The sequence below is a fragment of the Diabrotica undecimpunctata genome, chromosome 2 (assembly GCF_040954645.1).
Source record: "Diabrotica undecimpunctata isolate CICGRU chromosome 2, icDiaUnde3, whole genome shotgun sequence".
NCBI lineage: Eukaryota > Metazoa > Arthropoda > Insecta > Coleoptera > Chrysomelidae > Diabrotica > Diabrotica undecimpunctata.
Window position 1 is genome coordinate 147039381 of NC_092804.1, and position 11830 is coordinate 147051210.

General features: G+C 31.1%; 1 protein-coding gene across 3 annotated transcripts in view; it reads left to right on the forward strand.

The window, feature by feature from the left end:
• The window catches only part of LOC140435027 (GATA-binding factor A-like), a 179843-nt gene extending 171607 nt beyond the window's left edge, over positions 1-8236 (forward strand). For all 3 annotated transcript variants that reach the window (XM_072523697.1, XM_072523699.1, XM_072523698.1), the window contains one exon: positions 7088-8236. In XM_072523697.1, the coding sequence (XP_072379798.1) occupies positions 7088-7416 (329 nt within the window). In that variant the 3' untranslated portion in view covers positions 7417-8236. The remainder of the gene's footprint in view (positions 1-7087) is intronic.
• Positions 8237-11830: the final 3594 nt, after the last annotated feature.

Consider the following 11830-nt stretch of genomic DNA (forward strand, 5'->3'; position numbering starts at 1 on the left):
TTAGCACCTAAAACAAAGCATTTGTGATGTTACATTATCATCTTTGAGTTGTTTTAATAAGAATAAACTATGAATTATGCTTATCTACAGGTATTCAGTGCTTTACCGCACAAATATCAAACTAAGAATTATTGTGCAGCTGACTTATAAAGTGCATTTATCTTGAAAACGGTTGAATTTTCAGTGTATGAACAAGTATAGCTTTTCTTTGTAGAAATAATGTATCTTTAATATTTTTTAACACAAATAGAGCTAACTTAAAGAGCAAAAAAGTTAAGCGCAAATTTATGCCACACATGTGGCATATGTGGCGCCCTCTATTAGTTACAGTAAAGTAAGTATAAAATTATAATTTATCCTACTCAAAAGCATTCAACTGTAAATTTTTGTCCAAAAATATTTACAAACGTAAAAGTTATAGCGAAAAATATAACTTTTAATTTCCACTTTAACACCCTGTATCTTTCTTAATATTAACATTTTATTAAAGCAAGTTGGCTTAAATCGTAATATTTTAAAGTGCAGAATCTACGGTTTCTGTTTGTACAATTACTTAAGGACCACCCTGTATAAAAAAAATATGGAATTTGATTTATGGTGTCAGTTTGGCACCACAAACGATAAGCATTATAAAAATAAAACTTTAAACTAAAATAAAGTGACTTTTGAATTTGTAGCTAAAAAGTTACATTGCCAGTTTGAGGTACCTAGTATTTTACAGCTAAGGTGTGAGATGAGGTAGAAATCAGATTATCAAATATGTTATGTTTATTTAGAATAAAATATTAATAACCAAATATGGAAAATGAAAGTATATGAAAAGAATATATGAAATGTTGCCAAAAATATTAGAACTGAACCCTAAGTAACCAAAATGTTTATGCTTCATTATGAAAAATATACACCTACCCTTGGTGATATGTTTGGGCCAATGAGCAACTGAATCCTGTGTAGTGGCTTTATCTGGTCTCAGTGCAAGAGGAAATTGCATTTTATTTTTAGGCTGCAGGGAAGGTCTATCTCTTTTACTGTCTTTTCCCGTGCGTGAGAGAGAGCTGGCTAACTGTAGTCTAAATGCTTTCAAAAGTATAGGTTTTTCTTTCAGAGCAGTGCAGTCATTTTTATAGATAATCTATGCATTAATACACATGTATCCAATATCCAAGTCAGAATGGGAAAATACCATCTTTTAGCTCTACTTGGACTTCTATACAATCCAAGTAAAGAGTTTGCCTTATCAACCTCTCCCATGTGCTTATTAGATTGGGTAATTAGGGAGGAACACGGTTTTCTTTTTTCAGTTTTACAGAATCTTTGTACATAAGTTAGGGGTTGAATCCCACAAAAAGTAGGTACTTGTTAAAAGTACACATTTATTGTCAGTCCATTTTTAGTAACAATACTTCCCTTTTCGGTAACAGAATTATACATATATGATCCTCTACCACGTTTCGACATTATCTTGTCGCTTTCCATTATACATCCCTTGATTCTGTTTTGCCTAATTGTTCTCAAACTTAGTATCCCCTATTTTTCCTTCAGATAAATAAAAAGCTCCAGACCGGAAAACCAGTTGTCGCAAAAAATTACTGAATTTGAGGTATCAGAAATGATTTTGCTCAAACTTATAACAACGCTAGCACCTACACTAAAAGAAGTTGCTTCTTCAGTTAGCGCGTTAGTATTGTATTGTACAACTCAGAAAAGCTCAGTGAAAGCTCCTTAGTATGCAATAAATTGGCAATGTATCCAGATACGCCACCTCGAACAAACATTTTTTATCCCCATTTATGAGGCTTATTTTGAATATATTGTCTGAGATTCCCTGAACAAGTAACTTTATATGCAATCATAATTTCGTCAATGGAATACTGATTTTCAAATTCGTGTGTCTGGCAATTAAATCTGACAGCATCAAAAAGTGGTCTGATTTTGAAATACCGATCTTTGATTTTGTCTCCATTGTTGTTCAATATTTATTCTGAATGGGTATTTAAGGAAGCTTTAGACGGTTGTGCAAAAGGAATACTAATAAACGGTGAATGGTCGAATAACATTAGATATGCAGATGACACTATAGTTTTGCCGATAATCTGAATGACTTACAGATATTAACAAATCGCATAACAGAAGTCAGCAACAGATACGGACTAGCTCTTAACATAAAGAAAACCAAATTTATGACAATTAGTAAAAAACCAATACTAAACGCTCAACTTACAATCAACCAACAAACTATCGAAAGAGTCGAGCAATATACATATCTAGGCACCAATTTAAATAGCCAATGGGACCACTCAACAGAAATTAAACAGCGAATAATAAAAGCAAAAGCAGCATTCATTAGAATGAGAACCATTTTCAACAGTCGAGACATATCATTAAAAACAAAATGCCGTCTATTGAACTGCTACTACATATTCACAGTTCTGCTCTACGGAATGGAAGCGTGGACACTGACTGCTGCATCTATGAATCGGCTCGAAGCTTTCGAAATGTGATGTTATAGGCGCATCAACTAAAAAGTTGGAATATCTAGGACATGTAATGAGAAATCAAGAACGTTACGGCCTTCTCCAGCTGATTCTCCCAGGGGAGGTAAATGGTAAGAGAGGACCGGAAAGAAGACGCATTTCCTGGCTTCAAAATTTACGAAAGTGGTATAACACGACTACCACTGAACTGTTCCGCGCTGCAATAAACAAAGTAAAGATAGAAGTGATGATCGCCAACATCCCGAACGGATAGGCACTTTAAGAAGAAGAAGAAGATCTTTGATTTCGTCTGTAATTTGGCTGTTGTGATTGCAGTGTATAAATCTTCTGAGAAGTTGAAATTGTTTTAGTGGCATAATATCCGCAATTTGGAATATTGTGAATGTCGCTCAATTACTCTCATCAATAATAAAATGGATAAGAAATCTGTTATTTCATGGGGCGAAGTGTTAACGGATTTTCCTGTTACCTCTGTACTATACAAATTAGACTGGTACACGATATTTTTAATAACGTCAAGTGAAAACAACTTGGTAAAGTACTCCAGAGGCGTAGTTACCTCTCCACTGAAAAATCGATTTGGATCAGAAATGTAAGTAGTTGTAATATCATCTTCTGCCCAATTGAAATTGGTAGGATCTCTTTTTGCTTTTTTCTTCGTACAAGTTCCCCTTCTTCGTTTGCTCCTTCCTCATCAGCTTCTCTATCTTCATCTATTTCTTGTATACTCATATTGTTTTGACCTGTTTTATCATCAGAGTTTTAAAAAATATTTTCGTGTTACAAATGATTTTCTTCCGAATCAGATAAATCGGAAATATCTGAAATATTTGGATCTACCGGAGTTATCGCAAGCGATTTTTTCTTCTCATAAAAACATGCAGTCCTGATTAGCTTAAAATCCATAATAAAAAATAGTTTTCTTTGTAAAATCTACAACAAATCTACATCATTTTTTACCTACATTGTTTTTTGAATGCAGATTTTACCGTTATATAGGTCTTTTATCACTGTAAATATTTAAAAAAACTAACTAAAGTAATGAACCTTTATATTCAATATAAAGCCAAAATATTGTACAAAAAAGGTTTTTACTTACTTTTATGATGCAATATTTATGCACTTTCAAGCAGTATGTACGCACACAGCTGTTCACTATTGGCCATATTGAAATAAATTTTCTCAAACCTTGTAGTAGATGGTGTTGCCGGCCCTAAGACTAATAAAAGACGTATTAGTTTAAAGGCAACCTTTCTAGATAGGGTATGTAATGCACTATGCTATTGAAATTATCGTTCAAAGTTGATGTATCCAAAAAGCTACGGGAACAGATACAGGGTTTACTCTATGAAGCAATGCGAAAAAAATTGGAAAACATAAAAAATCACAAACCTAAATTTTGTAAAGTATATTTGGTTGCAACTGGAAGCTCATTACAAATGCAAATCTTCAAATAGTGTTTAAGGGTTACCGTCAAGGTCATAAACCATTGCCGTACGGATGTAGTTAAAATCAGTCAAGGTTATTTTTGAAAAATTGTGAGTTATGGATTAATTTTTTTAGTTGCATATACTTTGAAAAAAGATCTCATGAATTTAAAAACCCTTAACACTAATAATAATAAGGAAATGGAATCTTAGGCACATAATTACCTATATTTTCTTTCCGCTCTTTTTAATTTTTTCATGAAGTAACTTTTAATTTTTGGATTTATACGGCATATCTATACTATTACACAGAATGCTTTGTCTCGTTAGGGGATAATCCTTTAGTAATGACTTTGACGAATTTGACAAATCAGCTTGGGTGTACCTGTCTACCTACCGAGTAAGGGAAAGTTGTGTCGAATTTGATACCATCCGTGTTATTAGTTAGCAGTTCAGTCTATGAGTTAAAATGACATCATCGTTTCAATTTATTGCTGCTAAACTTAAAAACGGCGCGTATTCCCTGAGAGAAAAAACGATTGTGCTAAATGTTCATGACTCCCTTGTTCATCAAATAACGTTAACAACGGTTAATAATGTAGTAACTATATGCTGCGATATGACAGGTGTTAGTGAAAGAACCATTTACGGACTTTTAAGTGACAGAAAACAAGGAAACTTTACTGAGCCAAAAAGACATGAAGGAAAACAACCAATGGAAATTGATGACTTTCGTAGAAACGTCCTTCGGAGAAAAGTTCATTCGTTTTATTTAAACAACGAGATTCCTACATTTTGCTTCTTCGTATGTTAGGTCTTAAGGCCTGTTGTTTCCGGTCTGATTTAGCAATATTTGCAATGTTGACTGTCAGCTATCTCTTCATCTTTTGGGGGGTCTGCTTTGTGGTCTTTTACCTTCTGGTTTTCTATCTCTTACTATTCGGGCAAGTCTCTCTCTTCCCATTCTGTTGACGTGTTGGTTCGGTTCTCGTCTTCTTTGGCGTCCCCATATGACGATATCATGTTCTTTACATATGTCTCTGATTTGTGTATTAGTGATTCTGTCTCATTAAAATTTTCACTGCTTTCGCTCTCAGTATTTTTATCTCTGTTATTCTTAAGATGTTATTTGTAATTGTTGTTTCTGCTCTTGTTTCTCTAGTCTAGGTTAATATCGATCGTACACAGTTTATTACAATATTTATTTCACTGGCTTCCTAGCAATAACGAGGGACTTTGTTTTTATTGCTAATATTTTCAGGTTAAACTTTTCTGCGTTAGTTTCCAAAGCGTGGACCATTCGCTGTAGATCATCTTCATTATTTGATATTATTACTGCGTCATCTGCGTAGCATAAAATCTTTATTGCTCTCTTGCCCATTTAGTACTCTGTTAATGACTTTTTTACTTCAACTATTAATTTTATCAAGTTAAACAATAACGGGCTTAAGCTATCACCCTGTCTTATATCTGATTGAATGTTGACATCCTCCGTTAGTTCGATTTCTATTGTTATTATTGTTTTGTAATCAGAGTTGATTTCCTTATTATCTCTATTATAGTGTAGTACTGTACTGTACTGTAGTAAAAGTTTAATCACATCTTGTAGTCTAATACAATTAAACGCGTTAGTGAAGTCGATAAAAAAAAAAGAGTCGAAGATTAATAATCATGCACATTTTTAGCGAACATGGTTTTGTGGATAATGGTTTATTTGAGTTGGTTTCAAAATCCACTAAAGATTAACACGGAGAAATGAACTCAATATTTTTCAGGATTACTTTTTTCAGGTATTGAATTTTTTACCAAATAATGCTGTCGTTGTTCTCGATAATGCCAGCTATCATTCAAAATTTGTGGAAAAGTTACCGACGATGGCCTGTCATGGGAAAAAGTAGATATTATTGAATGGCTCCAACACATAATAATACCGTATCATCAAACTATGCTTAAAACGGAATATTATTACGAATTGTAAGACATAATTCGTACTATAAAAAATAGGTCATTGACGAAATGGCAAAAACAAAAGAAGTAACGTTATTACATTTGCGACATTATCATTGTCAACTCAAGTAAAAGGTGTAGTGGCCAGACAAAATATAACTTTTTAACTGAAGGATGTCAAACATTTTTTATTAAATTTGTAACTTTTCTGGATGGGAAGTAGGGGATTAAAAGAGAAAGTCTAGAGATCTGGGATGGGGTATATTTAGAGAAAAAATCGGGAATTGAGAGGTAGCAATAAAAATGACAGAATTTGGAACTAAAAGAAGGAGAAAGAAGGGCACCACCTAGTCCTTTGTCGATGGATGAGGAAAACTCGACACTTGACCTATGATAAGATTGGCGTAAAAACGATTTCAAAAAAGTGTCAGGTAGGCCAAACCTCTCTAAAAAACCAAAATGCATACATAGTCAAAAAGAAAGAGAAGCAAAGAGACTTACGTTATCGTGGCTCTACATTCCTGTGAGCTTTACCTTCTTATTAAATACCAGAAAGAAAAGAAGATTATGAGAGAGTAATAAACAAATAAGAGCTACAAATTAACAATTTTTACTTCTTAAAAGTTCAGCCAGGTAAAAGTTATTATAGAATGCCAACACATTAGCAAAGTAGACATAAATCAAACAAGGCAAATAGCAAAAATCAAAAATGTAAATTTAGACAAATCAGGTTTTAACAAATATTTCTAAAATTAGATGGAATACTTTTATAACTGGGTAAAGCTAAATTGTGAATTTAAATAGCAAAAATTAACAAAACTATTTCGAGATTACCTCAGTTATAGTATATTTATCATGATATTATCGTTATTTTAACTTACTATTTAATAAAAAAAAAATACCTACAACTTAGCCGAACAAAAAGTATAACAATTTCCCTTGATCACTAGTGTACTGAACATTAAACTCTTATGTTGTACACAAAAAAACAAAGATTACAAAAATATACAAAATACGGAATACAAAAAAATTTCAATTTTCAACACTAATTTCATCTCTGTTGTATTCATTCTGTACTTATATATTATGCTGAGTCGTGTTAAATGCCAAATTAACAAGAAGTAGTTACATATATGTATACATTTTTTAAATAAAAATCGATAATTAAAAAAAAATTTAAATTTATGACTAATAGTTTATTTTTATTTATATTTACAGAGCCAAAAACACCAATCGTCCATCAACCCAGCCAACAACACACCAACCAAAACCAACAACCTTCCGTCCAACCACATCAGACTTCTTCGGAAAAATCATCTGCATCCGTCGATCGACCGTATCTTGGACAGACGTCTTTGTTGCCAGCAACAAGTACAAGTGCAATTAAAAGTGAACCCGGTTATGATTATAGTAGCTGTGTTCAGAATCAACCTGCGTACTCTTATCAACAGATCTTCGGATTTCCGGGTGGTAGTGGCAATAACGAAGTGGCATACCACCATCAACACCATGTAACGGCAGCGGCCAAGCTTATGGCATCTTCGTAGATCTAGTCCAATTGACCTTTTTTGTGAACGTTCAATTACTTCTTGTATCAATCTTGCCTTACAAAAGACAAGGAACCTGTACTTTACATATCTACTATGATTTATTATTAATAAACTAAATTATTTCTGGAAAAGCCACTCTGGTATTTTTAGCCAACATATATACACAATTGGAGTTGTTATTTATATGAGCTTCTTGTGACAAATTATATATAATAAGAAAAACTTCTGACGAGTACTCTTTTGAAAACGCTTACCTTCTAATTTACCATTTTTCGCTAACTGTCCAATATTCTGTGTATAAATTATGGCCTAAAAGAGACTAATAAATGAATATTTTCAATTTTGAAGTTTTCAAGTTATGCGCCTTACTGTATAATGTCTCTGATTTTTCTGGCGAAAAAATTATAGTTAAAGCTTATGTAAGACGTGAGTTCTCAATAATTGTATTTAGGATATTATCTTCATAATCTTGTTTTGAATATAACCGAGTAAAGTGTAAAAACAGCGATATGTACATTATATGTAGTGACAGTGAAGAACAAAGAAGGGTCCTTCATAAAGTGATACTAGAAAAAATTACTATTATCTTCAATAGTCAAAAATCAAATATGAGAGCATTTCACTATACAGGGTGGTCCTTAAGTAATTGTACAAAAAGAAACCATAGATTCTACACTTCAAAACATTACGATTTAAGCCAAATTGCTTTAATAAAATGTTGATATTAAGAAAGATACAGGGTGTTAAAGTGGAAGTTTAAAATTTTAATTTTCACTATAACTTTTATGTTTGTGAACATTTATGTATCAAAATTCATATCTGGATACTATTGAACATCATAAATTATAATTAGATGCATGCTTTAATGTAGCTGATAGAGGGTGCCACATATGCCACAAATGTGGCATACATTTGCATTTAACTTTTTTGCTCTTTAAGTTACCGGTGTTTGTGATATAAAATATTAAAGATACATTATTTTAACAAAAAAAAGGTATACTTGTTAATAACTTCAAAACTCAAGAGTTTTCGAGATAATCGCATTTTACAAATCAACTACATAATTCAGATTTAACGCAATTAATCCAAGCAACGAAAGAAAATTAGACAAAAACATCAATACTTCTGAATTTTGGTATAAAATGCCTTTAATAAAGTTAATAGTTAAACGAAATATTAAATAAAATAAATATATTAGCAAGATAGAATAGTAGGATTTGACAAAATACCAGAATAATTGGATTTTACATCACACATTTTACTTTTTGTATTAAAGTCATAATCAAAATATTGTATTTATAAACCAAATTAAGAAATAGTTAAACTAAACAACATTAAACTTTTTGTCAAAGTAAGTGTTCGATATGTCCACCATTTTCTTTAATTCATTTGTCAATACATTCCATAAAAGATCGTCTCATATTAAATAGCATCATTGGTTCTAAAGAAACTGCTGCAGTATTTATAATAAGTATTATAAGTATAATATATAATAAACATAATATAATAATAAAGTATTCGTTTGGGAATTTTATGAATTAAATAATTATATTAATATCTCACCACATGACCAAGGAATATGACTACCACGAACAATCCAACGTTCAGGAAAGTTGTATTTAATTATGTTCTCACTGCACTTTTCTTTATAATGTGGTGGTGTACCAATCAATAAAATCATTTTATAAAAAATGTAAATAAATCTCACCACTCAAATTACAAGGTAATTCGCATGTCCATAAAAAATAATTACGAATGGTACAAAACCATACGATATGTATTTTAAACATGAATTTGAAATAAACGTATGGTTTGGAACAATTGGTAATTATTTTTTACGGACATGCTAATTACCTTGTAATTTGAATGGTGAGATTTATTTACATTTTTTATAAAATGATTTTATTGGATTTATTGGAAGAATTGTTATCAAACTTGAGGTGAAATATGTGGTTTATTCGAGATGGTACATCACCACATGATAGAGAGAGGGCAGTGAGGATATATTTAAATACAACTTTCCTGAACGTTGGATTGTTCGTGATAGTCATATTCCTTGGTCATGTGGTGAGATATTGATATAATTACTTAATGCATAAAAATCCCAAAAGAATACTTATTATTATACTTATAATACTTATTATAAATACTGCAGCAGTTTCTTTAGAACCAATGATGCTATTTGATATGAGACGATCTTTTATGGAATGTATTGACAAATGAATTAAAGAAAATGGTGGAGATATCGAACACTTACTTTGACAAAAAGTTTAATGTTGTTTAGTTTAACTATTTCTTAATTTGGTTTATATATAAAATATTTTGATTATGACTTTAATACAAAACGTAAAATGTGTGATGGAAAATCCAATTATTCTGGTATTTTTTCAAATCCTACTATTCTATCCTGCTAATATGTTTATTTTATTTAATCTTTCGTTAACTATTAACTTTATTAAAGGCATTTTGTACCAAAATTCAGACATATTGATGTTTTTGTCTAATTTTCTTTCGTTGCTTGGAGTAATTGCGTTAAATCTGAATTATGTAGTTGATTTGTAAAATGCGATTATCTCGAAAACTCTTGAGTTTTGAAGTTATTAACAAGTATACCTTTTTTTTGTTAAAATAATGTATCTTTAATATTTTATATCACAAACACCGGTAACTTAAAGAGCAAAAAAGTTAAGTGCAAATGTATGCCACATTTGTGGCAAATGTGGCGCCTTCTATCAGCTACATTAAAGCATGCATCAAATTATAATTTATGATGTTCAATAGTATCCAGTTATGAATTTTGATACATAAATGTTCACAAACATAAAAGTTATAGTAAAAATTAAAATTTTAAATTTCCACTTTAACACCCTGTATCTTTCTTAATATCAACATTTTATTAAAGCAATTTGGCTTAAATCGTAATATTTTGAAGTGTAGAATCTATGGTTTCTTTTTGTACAATTACTTAAGGACCACCCTGTATAAAATGGGTATGTGCGTATAAATTTGAAAGCAATATTTTTAAATGTCAACAAAGTTCCTTTTCTTTTGTAACATATTTATTTAAAACTGATATTTGGAGTAGAGTATTCTGCTTTATAGACTGCTTGTAAAAATACATTTGATTCTAAACAAACAAAACAAAAGTAGATAAGAATTAAAAATGTGCATTGTGTTCGATGGAAACAGGTTTAGAAGCTATAAGATTTATTTAAAAAACTTAAAACTTTGATTAGGTTTAGGAATGGTACTTAATTTAAAATCACTATCCTAGCAAAAGTTTTTATCTGTTAAGACATACTATCTAGGATCAATTTCTACCACTTTGTCTACATTTTTTTACAAAGGAGCCTTATACTAATTTAATATAAAATTATTATACAGCCACACTAATGTAAATAATGCAATATTGATATTGGTGACAGTTATGATTGAAACATTTAAGCTGTGTCCTAACCAATTAGACTAAAAATAAGTATGAGGGCAATATTTCTGTGTTCGTGATTAGAAACAAAAAATATACGCTTTCCAAAGACGCCATAGTTCCTCAAATGTTTTCCATAATAACTATAATATCTATCATTTAATGATAGGTAATCACTTTTACCCCCAGCTTTCCCCTAAAACGCCTTCTGGTAGGAGGGGACGGAAAAAATCGATTTATTAAAAATCTGTATATTAAAAAAAATATATAAAATGAATCTAGCATATTAACTAGCACTTTTTGTGTAGAATGAAACGTTCTCTCAGAAACAACGCTTGAAGTGGCCGGTGATTTTAATTCTCAGTTACGCGCGAAATTAATTTTAGAAAAAATTTGTATCAACACTACGGTAAAAACTCGATATCTTTCGGATTTGAGTTTTTGCAATAAATGTGAGAGATTTGAAATATGCATAAAAAGCTCCGAATTTAAACTTTCACATTACAAACGTTCTAAAATGTTTAAAACTACTCCTTTTTGATAACACAAGTACGTTTTTTAATATATACAACTTCAGCTACAAATTTCACTCAATACCGCCTTCCTGGAGACCTTTCCCGTGACGTGTAAAAGTTTAACTTCTACGTTTTTTAGACACAAATTGCATACGAAAGATGCACTTTCATCATTAAAAAGCATTTTAATTTTGTCAATAGGATGGTCTTATCAAAAGGTATCGATTTTTTACCGCCGAGTTGATACAAATATTGAAATTGATTTCGCGCACGTAACTGACATTCAAAATCAACGGTCTCTTCAAGCGTTGTTTATGAGAGAACGGTTCATTCTACAGAAAAAGTGCTAATAAACATTTTTGTTCAAAATTACCTCTGTAACAGTATCTACAGATTTTTAATAAATCAATTTTTTTCGTTTTTCCCCATACGAAGGGGCGTTTTAGTGAGAAGACAGAGGTAAAAGTAGTAA